At 43.3% G+C, this 16,338-nt stretch overlaps 3 protein-coding genes across 5 annotated transcripts in view; 1 reads left to right on the forward strand and 2 right to left on the reverse strand.

The window, feature by feature from the left end:
• The window catches only part of LOC126539539 (phospholipid-transporting ATPase ABCA3-like), a 143,470-nt gene that overhangs the window by 77,599 nt on the left and 49,533 nt on the right, over nt 1-16,338 (forward strand). The window contains exon 2 of the mRNA XM_072285242.1: nt 15,397-15,742. Coding sequence (XP_072141343.1) covers nt 15,482-15,742 — 261 coding nt within the window. The 5' untranslated portion in view covers nt 15,397-15,481. The remainder of the gene's footprint in view (nt 1-15,396; nt 15,743-16,338) is intronic.
• Nucleotides 2,327-12,983, reverse strand: LOC126517680 (uncharacterized). 3 transcript variants are annotated; one of them, XM_072285677.1, is made up of 13 exons: nt 12,826-12,983; nt 9,857-10,324; nt 9,627-9,680; nt 9,516-9,572; nt 7,845-7,913; nt 7,650-7,721; nt 7,482-7,535; nt 7,300-7,371; nt 7,084-7,149; nt 6,889-6,960; nt 3,903-4,108; nt 3,354-3,513; nt 2,327-3,053 (listed from the first exon to the last, which is right to left on the reverse strand). In XM_072285677.1, the coding sequence occupies exons 1-13, from the start codon at nt 12,842-12,844 to the stop codon at nt 2,941-2,943; spliced, it is 1,482 nt and encodes a 493-aa protein (XP_072141778.1). In that variant the 5' UTR covers nt 12,845-12,983; the 3' UTR covers nt 2,327-2,940. The 3 variants fall into 3 exon arrangements, with proteins under 3 accessions (XP_072141778.1, XP_072141779.1, XP_072141777.1); XM_072285678.1 differs by lacking the exon at nt 9,516-9,572; XM_072285676.1 differs by having other exon boundaries at nt 9,516-9,680.
• LOC140214114 (uncharacterized) lies at nt 10,486-12,720 on the reverse strand. The gene has a single exon (XM_072285450.1). It carries the CDS (start codon nt 12,646-12,648, stop codon nt 10,504-10,506), a length of 2,145 nt encoding a protein of 714 aa, XP_072141551.1. The 5' UTR covers nt 12,649-12,720; the 3' UTR covers nt 10,486-10,503.

A 16,338-nucleotide genomic window follows, 5' to 3' on the forward strand; every position in this document is an offset into this window, starting at 1 on the left:
AGTTGAGCCCCTGAAAATGTACGAGGGTGTAAGGGTATGAGTTATAAACCAATTTATACCCTTACATCCTTTCTTACGTGTAAGGGTATGGGTTATAGACCGATTTACACCCTTACTCACTTTTAAGGGTGTAAATTGTTTTGCAGTGTCCAGTGCCTACTTAATTCTTATCAGCTTCAAACTCAACGCAGTAGTTCACGGACAATCACCCGTGGCGCCCACGACAGAGTTTCAATGCTTACATAGCGATAATTATTACCACGCATTGCTGGAATAACATGGTTATCGGCTACATGCTTTTCTACAAGCCAGAGTAGACTAATATGAAGCACCTTTACTGAATGAACTCAGAGGAGCATTGCACTAGGAAATAGTTGAATGAACGTATTTCCATATAAAAGAAAATAGAAATGTGGAGAACCGCGCACTATAACTTATACTCTGATTCTTCTTATTTGTTTGTTAGCTGCATGGGAGTGAATGATCGAGGATGAGGAAGTGGTGTAGAGTTTATCGATGGCTAGAGGAGCCAAACTGTGCAGTCTTTAAGCAAAAATAAACCCAAATGTGGTTTTGAACCTGTTGAAACTTTAAATTAATTAAATCATTTTTCATCATGGTTTTATTGCTGCCGTATCATGCGTGCGTCCGATTCAGCGAAAGAGAAAAGTTCAACAAAAAAGAAGATGCACAGGATGGAGCAATGGTACACTCGAAATCACAGGAGTAGGGTATCACTGGGGCGTGGGGCGTCAATTACCCACGGAGTACATACAACCAGGAGCCGAAGACGCATCGACGTTAGCTAACGACACTGCTGGAGTGCATGTCACGCGAAGAGCGTGACTCTCTACGAGTGGCAGATCTCAAAATACTCCGGCTGACGATTGGAAATATTTGCAGACCCGCGCTTCGCCCATCGAGAGGCCTGTGATTTCTCGTTTTCACTGCTTACGGACGCGCTAGATTGTCCCCCTATTTCTGCCGTGCTTTGTTTACTCGGGGTGCGGAAGTCAAAGCCAGGACGCGATCACGACGGCAGACAGGCAGCGCCAGCTGTCGACGAACGAGCGAAGGCGCACGCCGTGCATGTCCGCGGTAGTTGTAGATTTGGCTCAGTTACTTTAGCTGTCTACGTTGTACGAAGAAAGTATGTCGACAACTGGAGGAGCACAGAACTGTTCCAAGAATTAGTGATAAGTAGTTAACTACACTGTCTATTCGTTTATTAAAGTGGACATGACATGACTTTTGCGACTTTTCATTCCTCCGCTTCACGCGGCGGCCGTCGACCTCAAAAATGCTGGCAAACTCTGGAGCGCCCTAAATAATTTAGCATGTAATAAGCTTTTCTACGAACCACTTACGGTTTGCGCGTTCCATGAGGTGTTATGTATTGTGGGATGCTGAAACGAGCAATAACCCAGACAACACACTGACGTCCTTTGGATATCCTTGGGATGTCCTGCTTAGGAGGTGTGGGATGTCCCTTGGATGTCCCATACAAATCCTCAAATCCTCCCAAATGAGACAAAAAACGACATCCACAGGATCTTCCATTATGTGTCCTCTCCGGGACATTCTGGGATCATATTTGGATATCCACGGGATGTCCATTAAATGTGCTCTGCAGGACATTCAGGGATCACATTCGGATGTTACATATTTCGCTGTTCCTAGAAATTACCAGTGCATGCAGCATTTAAAGGGCAGGTACCCATAAATACAAAGAATTGTCTTTTTGAAAGTTGTACATTTTTTTTAACATTTCTTCACTTCAATCACTTTCAACGTATTCTTCCAGACATGTAATTCACTTGTTTTCCTGCTTTTTCCCAAGACTGCAGGCTTATGGCTTTCAGTGGTTCTGTTGTTTTCCTTTGTTTTTGTATTTACCAAATCTTGAGAACACTGGAAACATTGCTGAGGGGACAGAAGTACACGCATATACAGCTACACAGCAATGGGTGTAAGTGCCCAACATAAAATGGAGAACAATGGATTTTGCCCTCCGTGTTTCAATTCCAAGCCTGAAACAAGAGCTTGAAGACGTTTTCAGGACGAGGAAAAGGTAAAGGAGCAAATGACAAAAGCACTGAAGGCCATTATGCTGTAAACAGTTTTAGAACAGAATTAAATAATAGAAAAAGTAATGTGACAAGGCAGAGAATTTTGGAGTACACTGAAGATGGCTTAAGTTTAGAAATGCTCTGGCAGAAAAATAAATTGTTAAAGCATGTAGTGTTTTTGGATTTTTTGTTGTAAATACACGACACTAATTTCATGTTGGACAATGCACTATAAATTAGACAATACTTCACAACAGTTGAACTTTCGAAATGTTAATTTTTATTGCACGCTTCCCATTATAAGATGAACACATATGTAATTAAGTCACATTCTCCTCACAGAACCTACTAATACAAAGTTTAAAATAATCTTTTGCTGTGTTGTTTCCTGTGCCCAAGAGAAATTTTGATTTACTGGAACCTAATTTCTTTACTGGTTTGCACAGCCTGCTTAACTCTCATCTAGTAGTGCAGAATTCAGTTGTTTTTACTTGCTAAGGTGTTTTTGTATACATTGCTGTGCACTTATTAAACATTGTACAACAGTGTTCCCAGTTAGGCCAATGATGCATTTAATTAGTCTTAGTTCTGCTCTCTTAACTCTTAATCCTACACTGCTAGAAGAGAGTTAGGCAGTGCTAGCTGTGTGCACCAGTAAAGAAATTAAGTTTCAGGAAATAAAAATTTCAGCTAGGCACAGGAAACGATACATTAAGAAAATGATGGCACTGAATGTGGCAAATGGTAACATTAAAAAAAAAAAAGGATGAAACACTAGTGAAAAAAAATATGTTCATACAGGCCATGCAGAAAATCTGCAACAAGAAAGCTGACTTCAGCATGATCATATTTGGTGGCGAAATTAACAAAATTATATTTGTTGAGCAGCAAGTCGCTCGGCAGCATGGCGGAACCACGTCATGGCGGCCCTCTCGACATCCTTAAGGGTGGCATCTGGGTGCCTGATGTCATTAGTCAATGTGCCTGCATGCATGAGAAAAATTATACTTCCTATAAGTTTTTCACACCACGCAGAAGTTAGACCAGTATATACTCTACTAAAGAGATAAAACTAAATACCAGCACTAAACTTAGCAAAATGTGAATAATAGCTGTATAAGTCATAAGCTGTTACAATGTCGTACATTATATATATTTTGCCATAGAAAATCCATCTAGTTAGGCAATCAGGTATCAGATCTGCCAAAGCAGCCTCAATACAGTGAGTATACTGCTTGACACTAGATTTAAAAAGTGATATCAAAATTGCTACACCTAACTCACCACACATTAGCTTGCACAGATTCAACTCTGAGAATTTTTTTTTCCCCTTCGTTCCAAACCAACTGAAGCTTATTGCTGCGTTCCTACTAAGGAGGGACTGTAGAATGCGTGTTGTTTTCTGTTTTGTTGAGTCCCCTCCTTGGACAGCCAAGTGCTTCTTCTGTCAAAAAGAAACAAAATATACAGTTATAAAGATAAATTGGCATTCAGTTAACATTGAACGTTTTGCAAGCTAAATGATTTCTTTGTAATAGAAAAATGCTAACTGGCTTTTACTTTTACTCATATTTTTTAAAATTGTCATCGACAGTTAATGTAAAATCCTACAGCATGTCATGAATGAGACAGTGTCATAAGTAACATCAGTATCAATTTCTGTCTTGTAACTACAACCCACTGTTACACACTGTTTTCTAGTTACAAGACAGGCAATTTTACACTGAGCTTAGACCATGAAGCAACGTGATTAGGGAGTGGAGCACTAATTAAAACATGCTTACAGCCACAAAACTGGCAAAATTACAAAAATAGATGAAGCAGAGAAATCACCATTTGATGTTGAGCTTGTCTGTCTGTCTCAAGCTTTTTGTCATAGTCAAGCACGTCTGTCGCATCCAAAAAAGGCAAATCAGGGAGGTCACAAGGTTGTGAAGATGCACTGTTGGCATTGCTGAGCAGCTCATTAAGGCATTGTGAATGGGCCTGCTGGGTCTGCTTAATACCATTAAGTACCTGTAAGACCCTTTCCATGAAGGCTACAAAAAAAGAAAAAAAATTAATGGCATTAGTATTATGTGAATTTTCATTTCAGTGCGATTTGCAAGATGAAAAATTACGGCGTTTATTCGAATCTAGGTAGACCTTTTTTCTCTCGATACTGTTACCCAAAATTAGCTATCGACCATATTTGTGAACACAGCTAGCCAGAGTACCAAGCTGAGTTCCACCATTACGCCTGCCGTAAGGCCAGTCTATTAAGACTGGCTTTAAAGAATGCTGCCTATTTGACGCACTCAACGGTGCACAAACAACATTATTTGGGACGCCAAAGATGCCTGCGAAGCATCCAGCGAGGATGTCTTCTCTGCCAGTTCAGACGAGGTTACAGCTTGTGGCATCAACTAACGAGATTTAGTAGCAGAGCAGTAAATAAAGGTGTGTCATGGTCAAAGTGTTTCATTTTTCTAGAAATATATAGGTCTACCTATATTCAAATTATATTTTTTAAATTTTTCAGTGGGTTTACTATTAGGGTTCAAGTATGTCAGTAGTCAACCTATTTTCGTGTACATATAGTAGTTGATGTGGCAACACTTGGAAAAAAGAAACAGTGATGAGCACTACTAAACGTACTATAAGCCATAGTTGGAACATACACAGCGGAGCACATGCCTTCTTTATAGTTTTCGTCACCTAGCACTGGCCTTGTGATAACAGTGTGAGTTAGGATTCACGATTTGTAGAACGCTGCAACCACGCCACGGACCACAAGTGCTTTTCTAGGTCACCGCTTGCACGCTAGCAACCGTCATAGCTTGAATGATGGGGCACACTCCTAAAGGAGGAAGAAGCGATAAACAGGGCCACTGACTCATGTCATGCCAGTGTCACTCCATCACGATGACATTGAGAAAAGGTAGTGCACCAGCGGCAACATACAAAAGATTTTCTTACATGCTACATAGCTGTGCTATAGGGTTGACTAATGAATACTCACGCTCACACCATTATCGTGAAGCGAAAGCTAGGTGAGGCAAACTGTGTAGAAGCTACGTGCTTTGCTGTCTGCGTTTCAATTTACACAGGTACATAGCACAAGTGAAAGAAACATATTGTTCAATTATACAAGCTTAAGAGATGGAGCTCTAAGAACTTGCTGCTTATCATTTACACTACAGCATTCAACAGGGAACATGTGAATGCATGCTGAAAAATAAAAATGCAGATATATTAATGACTGGACAGCCAGCAATATTGCAAGAAATTCTGACCTTGTGCTTGTTAGTATGGCTTCATGACAGAAAAGCAGAGTGACGAATGGGACGAGAAAGAGAGAATAGGGCTAAGCACTAGCTGCTATCAAGCGCATTTATTCAGCAACTGCAATATATACGCTTCAGAAAATCAAAAAGGTACTAAAAAAAGCCTCTAAATACCAGATGTGTCCATAATGAAAACGAAACGAGCATCTAATCTCTTAGTCACGGAGATAGCCATTTTCTTTTTCGGTCAAGGAAACTATGCACCACTGTGCATTGCAAAGGGCTTTCATATGTCAGCTCACTTCTTGCTGTAGTGGCTTAGCGGCTATGGTGTTGTGCTGCTAAGCTTGAGCTCGCAGGTTCAATTCCTGGCTGCCGCATGCACATTCTGATGGGGGCAGAATGCAAACATGCTCATGTGCCATGCACTGTGTACACGCTGAAGAACCCCAGGTGGTCCAAATTATTCCAGAGCCCCCCATTACGGTGTGCCTGGCTCATAATCATATCTTGCTGGAGGCATGTAAAAAGCCAGAATTAAAATTTTTAGGGTCAGCCCGCAGTCAGTTGCCGTGACCAACAAACAAGTTGGCTATCTCCACGGCTGAATGATTGGACACTTCATTGTCATATTGCCGTCGTGATGCCATAATGGTCGTTCCACCTTCGTCATTCTAACATCATCACCGACTCTCGCCATGCCATCATCACATCATCGTAATCACATGGTTATCATCACACCATTGTCATCGCACTGTTGTTTTCCATTGTCATCACATCAAACATGTCATGTTATTGTAGTCGCCATCATTGTCATGCAGCTGTTGCCGTATTTTCATCACTCACAGTCGTCGCCATGTGCATCATCCCATTGTACTCATGCTGTAGTCGTCACATTGTCATGATTATACCATAGTCATTGTTTCAAAATTGCCATTTCCTTGTCGCCATGGCGTTGTCATAATACCTTCATTGTTCCATAGACCATCATACTTCATCATTACATCTTCGTCACAGTCTTCATTATGCTGTCATGCTCACGGGGAACCTCACCAAATGAGTGCTGTAACAAAACGAGCTGATACCAGAGACACCATACTTTGCCTATAGCGAAAGCAATGATAATCTCAGAATGGCCGCTGTAGATTTTAAACGAATGTGGCTTCAGCAATGTGGTGTGCTACTAAGTTGCTTGATTGCTTGCTAATCGCCTTACAGTCAACAGTCTTCATGAGATGGGTTCTACCATAACTTTTTCTGTCATGAAGCTGCAAGATAACTAAAAAAGAAAGCTGATTTAGTGCTATGAGTATCACCTTCTGTTTCCAATATGTTACAATGAACAACAGTCTAAGTTTGTGCTAATGGACTATCACGAATGTGAATGGTACATATAGAATACAAAAAAGAACTTGTCTCAAGTAAATATTATATGAGAAAGGAAGACGAACCAGTCTTCACAGATAAAATACTGAAAATTTCGCCTAAGCAACACTAAAATCCACCACTGAACCCTATTAACTATAACGATTAGTAGAAGGTGGACGACATACCGAGCACTTGTGGATCTGTGTGTGACCTTGTAGCTCCAGTCAGATATGTGGATACCGGCCTGTACGATGAATCTGAACATAAACGACACCACAGGTTATGCTCTGCCTGACTTCAGTGCATTAAATGTCCAAAAACAAAAATTATAATCACTGACCAAAGCCAGCATAAAGATTTATATTATATGTGGGACATACCAAGAGGTTGCAACTCAGTGAAGCTGGCAGCTTCAGCATGTGTCGAAGCAGGCCTGCATAAGGCACCTGAAACAAAGACGCAAAAGGATAGTTAGATAGATAGATAGGCTCAAAACGCCTGAAGTAGGCAAAGAATCCTGATTGCATTAAAGAAACTAAATATCAAGAACTGTAGCACCATAACGAACATAGCAATGCAACATCAGAATGACACACCAAGCACATGTGGTTCCGTGCGTGACCTTGTAGCTCCAGCAAGGGGTGTGGATACTGGTGTGTATGATGAACCTGAACATAAAAAATAGGCATTTGATCATAGCTAATAAATGTAAAAAAGACAAAAAGTGGTAACAATGAATGACAGCAACATAATGATGGATATCCCATAAATGACATACCACGAGTTTGCAATTCCGTGAATGAGCCGGCAGCTTCCGACCTGTGCAAAGCATCTAAAATGAAAACACCGTGGATTAAACTCCACCTGGCCACAGAATGCATAAGCAAAAAGCAAAAACCGAACAGCAGCAACATAAAGAACATAACATTGCATATGAATTACCCACCGAGCACATGTGGATTTGTGCATGGCCTTGTAGTTTCAGCAAGAGATGTGGATACTGGCCTGTAGGCTGAACCTGAATGTAAAACAGACCACAGGTTATGCTCCACATGACCACAGTGTAATAAATGCACAAAAACTAATACTAGGAACAGTGAATGACAGCTGCACAAAGATGCATATTACATAGGTGACTAACCTTGAGTTTGCAAGTCTGTGTATAATCTTGGGGCTTCAGCATGGGTAGCTACAGACCTGTGCAAAGCATCTGAAACAACGAGGACACCATGGCTTACACTCTGTTTGATAGCAGAATGCACAAGCCAACAAAAATTTAAATATACTAGCTGAGACAAGCAAAAAGTTGAATGTGTCAATAAACTGCATGCATGACGCACAAAGCATTTGTGTCATGTCCTGTTATGTCTTATGCTGATATTCATTCAAAAAAGCCTCAGTAGCCAGTTAGTGGTCTTAAATTCTTTACAAAAGGTGCAGAAGCTGAGATGGTAGGGCAAGGGGGTATTCTGTAAGTGTCCACTGTGTGGATACTTACAGAATATACCCCCTCTTCTATGATCTGTACAATGCATCTTAATCATAATATGCAGTGCTCCAGTGCACAAGTGTGGTACAAAGCAACATTAAACTGCAATCACGTATCTAAAGTCATACCAGGCACTTGTGCTTCTACCTGCCTTCTCTCAAACGGTATAGATGCTGGTCTGTACAGTACAGCTGAAACAGAAAGAGGCCACTGGCGATGCTGCACCTCAACACAAAATACATATAAAAAGAAAGAAAACGCTATGTGCCAGCACAGAGGCATTATTTCACGGCTGGTGAGACAATCAAGAAGCTGCAGGAGAATAAATAGCTTTACATAGTCCTGTAAAGTTACATTACAAACATTATGCACCAGTTTGTTAACAACTTTGCAGAGCGAAATTCTTATGTTGGAGTGGCTGTCTTAAAAGGCCAGCTTAGAAACCTTGAAAGAAATGTAATATGGTACTGTAATTTGCTGAGCCTGTGGATGAAGCTTCCAACAATCTGACAGTCTTAAGCAGATACTGTCATTACTGCCAGTTCAGAAAATGGATTTCATCCTCATTCTGGAGGCTTATATGGAAAGTTAGATCAACATAACTAGTTCCTAAGTCAGGAGCTGTAGGCGAAGTTAAAGATTAGCACAATGCTTCACAATATGTATAAAGTGAACGCCTGTTCCTGCACTGACTCAGGCCTGCAGACTCAGTTCGTCAAGCCGACGTTCCAAGTGAGGCATGCTGTGAAAGATTTACAAAAACAGTGCACTAAGCATGTCGTAGTTTCATATCCTCAAGAGCTATAGAATTCACAGGCAACAAACTGTTTGTTGATTAGAACTCAAATAGAACAGCTAAGTAAAAGGAAGGGCAAGTTTAAGTGTGCCTGGCTGAAGACTCGATATGGTGCAACCAGTGGTCCCAAGGCAAAGGTGTACAAGAAGGTTTAATTAACTTTTGAGTATGATACCGGTTTAATTGCTACCACAGCATAAATGACAAAACAGTTTAGGGTGGACAACTATCCTGGCCCTTATGTTTGGCAATTACACACCAGGCACTGCAGCCACACCTAACAGCGACCTAACTAGAGTAGAATGCAGCAATTGCAATTTCTTGCAGGACGTATGAATGAGTCCTAGACATAAGCAAATAAGCAGCTGAAAAATCTGAACGGCAGTGAAAGTAAACTATCTATGATGCTAGAAATAAAATGAAATTACCACGTAGACAATTATACAGCTTACGGTTAACCCGAAATCCATTAGGCTAAACTTAGAAAGTCAGAGATGAAAAGAGAGCCACAAAAGTGAAAGACATACTGGCTTGTGAACTTGGTTGTGAAGCCTCCATGAGTGAAAATGAACAGTCCCGAACATCTGAGGTAAAAGAATGGTTACTATAAAGCATTTGAGTTGCTTCAGGCAGGTTACCTGTACAGTGCGGGAGTTGGTAAGACAGCTCTCCCGAGGTCGGCTCATACCTGCCTAAAGGAAGAAAAAAATGATTAGAAACTAAATTTCCATTCTACACCCGTACACACGCCACAGAAGATTTACTGTTTGCACAGCAGAGTAGGTGATAACTTGAAAGTAGTTTTACAAAATCTTTGAAATGTCATTCACATTTCTAATTAATAGCATGCTGACAACATCCCCCTCACCTGTCACGGATAATGGCTGAGGTGGTGTTGGTGCCCTTGGTTGGACATATTCATCATTTTCATCGTAGTCTGAGCTGCCATTCTCCTCATCATCTCGAAAATGCATTGCACGTCGCCGCCTTCTTTTGCCCCGTCCCAATTCTCTTCCACTGTTACTGTCAGATGAGTACTGGAGGGAATTAAGCTTGTTTTGCGCCCTCTCATAGGTATCTGGGGGGAAAAAGTTTTTTACAACACAGAAATTGAGAAAGCAAAAGTCAACCTTACCAGCCCAGCGTTTGATGACGCACTGCACTTCAATCCAAGAGTCTGTTGGCTTAGTGCCTTGCATCGTTAGTTTTCGCCGTTTGCCAGGGTTTTTTTCTATTGGCCAAAACGTAGAGCGGTGGTCTCCTTTCAGCCATGACGTGTGAATGATGGCCAAACTGTCCTCCTCTTCAGGGAATGAGACCACAGCAAAGGGGTCACCTAACCACAAGCAATTATTCAATTTATCAAACTCATCAGAATGCTTTTCTTTGTCATTTAACATGAAGCCTGAAAGGTTCGTGCAGTTTGTGACGTTGGCGTGTGAAGCTGAATGCATACACACACACACACACACGAAAGAATAAATAACAGTAGCAGAAATGTTCTGAAGAGCACAGTCACTTTTGGTGCACAAACGGAAATACTGCAAATTTTTTGCCAACTGGAAGCCTCACACATTTCGTTTTGATTTTTGAAATAGGCCAGAATTGCAGACCAGAAGCTTGGGATGCCAGATGTACATTTAAAAGTGAAGAACTACATGGGTACAAGTAAAGGTCTTCCAACTTTTCATATTTTCTGCCAATTATTACAGGCTGACGATCATCAGAGTGTGCAATATTCTCCATTTTTACAATTGTGCCATCATCAAGCATACTTGTGGAGTCCCTTTTGCCTGGTTTGAAAGTAACAGAATCAACTTCAAGGGCTTTGTACTGTGGCCCAACACATCCAGGAGGCAAAGGTCCCTCTTCGTGTCTTCCTTTCAGCTTTGCACGTTCTGTACCTATAAAAATGACATCCCAGCTAGATGGTGGTTGGGCTGAGCTACTAGGTGAAGGCTTGTTGAAAGAACGTTCTTCAAGAATACGATTGTGTAGCTGCTCCAGTGGCCTTTCGGGTTTTCGCACATACTTCTTTAGCCTACACATGTAGTTTTCGAATGGAAACGCACTGTAGTTGTCCAATGGTCCATAAGTGTTAACATCATCTGCTACATGAATAAGCCCATGAATGTTGTGGGACACTGCATGCTTACCAAACAATGTGATGTATACCTCTACAAAATGCCTCAGAAGCTTTCTCGAGTACTCCAAGTGTTGACTGCAATGTTGCGGACTACAAAGCAGGCTGACAGCACAATGCAATGTTATAAAGTTGTCCATTAGGCACTGTGCAATGTGCGACATTAAAACAACAGGCCCTGTGTATAACAGAAACATGCGAAATTCTGTGGCCTTCCACTTATCAAGCTCCGACAAGCTTCGGGGCTTCCTGGACAATTCAGATGGTACAAAGTGCTTCATTTCTGAATTTGCTCCTGACACTGTGTCTCTTGAATCTTTTCCAATGCGGTATTTTTTTTCACCTTTGATCCAAAGTAGCAGGAGCTTCCGTACCACGCCAAGACAAATCAAGTGCATGTAATCAAGTGGAACATGCTTAATGATGTCAATAGGCAATTCCAACAAAATGGTCTTCATGGTATGGTGCTCTTCTTGTTCTGCTGTGCGAAAGCTGTTATTTGTTCTTAATGGCGCATCTACTTCAGGAAAGCACATTCGTCCTTGCTCAAAATCTCCTTCAGTCACGCATTTGGAGCAGCTGAAATACCCGTTATGCCCTTTGATGCCAAGAACGTACGACTTTGCAGGTGCATCACAGATTAGTGCTCCAACTTGCACAGCAAAGTTTTTGCTTCCTAGTGTCAGGCCTTCTTGGAGCACACTTTTCAGGTCCCGCACGAATGGTTGCAAGTACACATTGGCCTGAGATGGTTTGCACTCCCCAAAAAAGACACCGACTGGAAATGGTTCGCTTGGTTTGCAGTTGGACACACGACAAAGAATGGGCCAGAACTGACCTCGTGTGCTTTTAGTAAGTGGCAGTCCATCCACATTTACATGGATAACAATAGGATCAGGCACATGAACAACATGTGTGAGAGCTGAGTGAAGCCCTTCACACAAGCCAAAATGACAATACTGTCCAGAATCCATCAGTGTGACATTTGCAACTCTCGGTGTAGACAAAAGTGCCCTGGCGCTGTTTGGTAGCTCACGCAAGCAAGAATATGAGCGAAGAACCTTTAAAAGATTTGTGATGATGTCGTGAGGTACACTCGATTGTAAGCTCCATTGTCGCAGGTCTTCTTTCAATGAAGCAATGTCCAGTTCTTTAAACAATGTGCTTGTGCTAGTAGAATCCGCTACGGTGTCCTGCTCTGTAACGCTTCTGTGGCGCCTGCCAAGCACGTTGTCGAGTTCCACGGGAAAGCTGTGATTGCTATGTATGCTGTCACCAGACTGGTCCACATCGCAAAATTCCTGCGCACCGCCACAAATGCCGCCACTCGCAACTTGGCCGAGCGAAAGGTTCGGAGGTGGTTCGCGAACTTCCACTGGCTGAAAGGAGGTGGCAGCAACACCAGGAAGATTCCCTGCGTTAATATGTTCGTCAGCAGCTGCCAATATTGCGCGCACATCGGCCTGCACGGCTTGGCTGACGCGACGGTAGGCAGTCGCTCTCGACATGGAAGCCATGCTGACGTTACTGCTCGCTTGTATTCCTCGTTGTTCAGATTCTCAATCGCCAGTAAATTGATGTGTGTGTGTGTTGTTTACGCGAGTGACACTAAGAGTATACCACTGGACTGCATTTTAAAAGCGGTAGATTAACGCTACGAAGATAGAGGAATGAAAAATGCGACCATAACTTACTTTCGTATTCGCTTTCCATGGCGCGCTTCCTGCCAACTGTAAGCTCTAAAGAAGGTGAAAAATAAGGCCATCACACGTATGTCCGCAGGCCAGACCGAACAGAAACAGTTAGCAAATGACAACACTTACCTTCGATTGAAACGCAGACTGACTCCGCAAGCCCAAGTATAATATCTATTTGAGAAAGCGCGCGAAACCCTATGCGAACACGGAGCCCACGGGAGAAAAATGCGAAACCATGGCAACAGAGAGGTACAGCCGCCATGCCGTATATGATAAACATATTATAAAATCAAAAGTAAAAGGAAGCTATTCGGTATTTTAAATACTAATAATAAAGTTTTTGTTTTATTGTGTTTTTGCTGCCTATTTAGAATTAGTTATGGAGTAAAATATAAATTCAAGAAGAACTGAAACCGAAACTGCTCGCTGCTTCTCCGAGAATTTGGAAGCATGTAGGCAGGTCTGTCGCACGGATCGATGGTTTCAATCCCCAATAATCTACGTTGAACTACATTAATGCGCCATCGGAGTTGAACCAGTTTAGTGCGCAAGCTTGGTTGATGTAAATATAAATGTGGGACTAACGATCAACGTAGCCTATCGCGCGATGTTGTTCACGCACGTACGTATTGCGCTTGCTAATTAACGCGCGAACGGCACAATTCATATGCAAAATTACAGTAAATAAACGACATTTTGTGTGCTTGCCTCCGTAATGCATATTATGTGTGCAGGGTTACGCAAGTTTAATTTGAGCGCGTACGTGTACTGGGATGGCACATGAAATACTCGTGAACTATAAGCATACGTATTGATGTGACTATATATATATATATTGCATGCAGGTGCCCATTCATGTGCTATTCTGGGACGTTTATTGGACATCCGTTCGCTTAAGTCCATGGGACATCCATATTACTTCCTTTTTTGGACTTGGGACTTCAGTACTTGCTTCGGACGTCCTTAGGACATTTGGTGTTGTCTGGGAAGCTTCACGTGATTAAGCCAAGTTAGGTTTCTGGCCCTCAACTACGAAAACACGAAGAGCGCATGTCCTATTGTGTCATCTCAGAAAAAGACACACATATGGCACTCGTAACGTTCTGTTGACTGGTAACGAGCCTCGAAACTGTGGTAGATGTGGTGATAGGCTGCCCGTCCTCCACACCTTCCTGGAGTTTCGGGAAGCCGAATCTGAGAGAGGAAGGAACATTTTCCCCTCTCATACCCCATCCTCTTTACATAGGATGTCGCTGTGATAGTAGTTTTGTACAGCACGTGCCTCCAGGCCTACATGTTTCAAGGGCTCTGGTGAAGCTTTATAGTGATCTAGCCAATTTCAGCATCTGGCATATCTTGTATATGGCATCATTATTTCGCAATACATCTTAATGCTCATAGTACACGTCATTAGTCATTGCCATAATCTTACTACACGTAGATTTTACGCACTTTACAGCGGCTATATTTAGGCCTCTTTATAGCCACGTCACATCAACTTCATAGAACACATCACTCCGCTGCGAACTCATTAACACTGGCATGGCGCTCATACCTTGCGCCAGTAAACAACATTCCTTCATCCATCCATCCATCCATCCGTCCATCCGTCCATTCATTCATTCATTCATTCATTCATTCATTCATTCATTTATCGCGAGAAACGTGCGGTACAGTTTTTATTATACTTGGAAGGCGTGTGTCAGTACTCACTTAACATGTACACTCGCGTATGCGCCTGTTCATTACACGAAAGAAAACACCAACCGCTTGCCCGCAATGCACAGGGAAAATGAAGAAGGAGCGGCCGCGGCGGTGCATGACACCGAGCGCGCGCACGAGGCCTCGATCACACGAGCCAGCAGTCGCCACCGAACGCGAGCTCGTGAATCTGCGCAGGCGAGAAGACCACGATCGCATTTTTGTGCGAGGGCGCCGCTGGACGCTTACGTCGCCGCTCCTGCAGCTGCATACTTCTAGAGGACCACTTCCAGAGGCGATCGATTGCGGGAATCCTCCGTGGCTACCACAAGATCTGGCAGTTCTTTTTCAACGGACCCGAAAGGACGCAGTGGGTACCGAAATTCTTCGTACATTGGCCTGAAACCGGAGATGCGGGTTCTAATGGCCTCCTCCTTGAAAAGGGCCGACGCCAATTGGTCACGCAGTCCGCTTGAGCTAACCGTGTTTTACTACATAGATACATTGCAGTCAGGCATATTGCCTAGCTATCCCTGCTTTATGCTATTCATCTTCATTAATACTCTGTACCTATATTTTAATGTCTCTAACAGACCCGGCTCCATATATTTCCTGCTTTTTTTCCCCGCCAGCGCTAAAAAAAAGCGCATTTTGCGTATCTCGACCGTTGAATAGTTAACGCTCCCATCAGCTTTGAATCCCAGCGTTTCTAGAAGGTTTACCTACCCTATACTGCCTTGGATGGGTGAATAATATCTTGGCAGATTCTATTGCAATGCGCACAATCGACTCCGGACTTTCGCGGTAGCAGACGCATAGCTCTACGAACCAACGTGAGTCTGAATTAAATTGCGTCACGTACCGCAGGTTCTGATCGAGGGTTTTCGGTGTCGGGCGCGCGCCCTGTACGCTGATCCAGCAGCCCTCGCCTCGCCGTTATCGTGTGCCAGAGATGGGCGGGTCCCTGCGGCAGCTGTACATCATCCTCTGGAAGGATGTGTACGTGAAGCAGCTGAAGCGTCATGTGGTGTGGACCCTGCTCGAGCTGGCGTTCACCGCCGTCGCCATGTACGGCATCGGCAAGGACGGTCTCGAGCTGAGCTTCGGTAACCCCGTGCTGGAGGAGGTGTTTCCGCGCGAACAGCCGCTCCAGCTGTGGAACCTCTCCGTCGCCAGGATACTCTACACGCCGGACGTGCCGCTGCTCGCCGAGGTGAGTGCGCGTGCGCATAGATGTCAAGCGAGCCCGAATTTAAAGAGAGATGATGAAGAGAGACGCTGAATTAGTTTGCACTAATTGAATGCATTCCCTCGGAACACTCATTCACTTCGCGGTGAATGTTGCATAATGCGTCGCTGTCGCCTATATACTGCGCCATTAGATGGCATGCGCTTGGCGTGAGGTGGGTGGCGGCGGCTGCGTGCCTTGAAAGCGATCTGCGATGGGGACAGAGTCTTGGTGCGCCGAGGGCTGATAGCTTCGTGTGCGCTATGTGCTCACCGCTTAGTTCGCGCTGAAGCGAGAGGCTTACGGAGTAAGGGAACGCATACGTGCGACGGACGGCAATCCTACGATACGAAACGGGACCTCAGTGAGATATGTGAAAAAAAAAAAGAAATGGCGAATAATATTATGTGTCATCATTGAATATTGCCGCGCTACCTCACGACAGCATTTTGGCAGCGTGTGTTCGCGGTCATCGACTAAACTGTGTTTTGATGTTTGCCTGTGCGCGCGTGACACTATGCTTGTTCACTTAGTAAGCGAATGTTTATACAAGCTGCTTCAGCCTATAAAACTACTATCCT

Source organism: Dermacentor andersoni, chromosome 11, assembly GCF_023375885.2.
Source record: "Dermacentor andersoni chromosome 11, qqDerAnde1_hic_scaffold, whole genome shotgun sequence".
NCBI classification, from domain to species: domain Eukaryota; kingdom Metazoa; phylum Arthropoda; class Arachnida; order Ixodida; family Ixodidae; genus Dermacentor; species Dermacentor andersoni.

Coding starts and splice junctions, on each gene's coding strand:
- LOC140214114 (XM_072285450.1), bottom strand. CDS start 12,648: ATGGCTTCCATGTCGAGAGCGACTGCCTACCGTCGCGTCAGCCAAGCC.
- LOC126517680 (XM_072285676.1), bottom strand. Junction 6,961..7,083: donor CACTGAGTTGCAACCTCTTG/GTATGTCCCACA, acceptor GTTTATGTTCAG/ATTCATCGTACAGGCCGGTA. Junction 4,109..6,888: donor CACAGATCCACAAGTGCTCG/GTATGTCGTCCA, acceptor CTTTTTTTGTAG/CCTTCATGGAAAGGGTCTTA.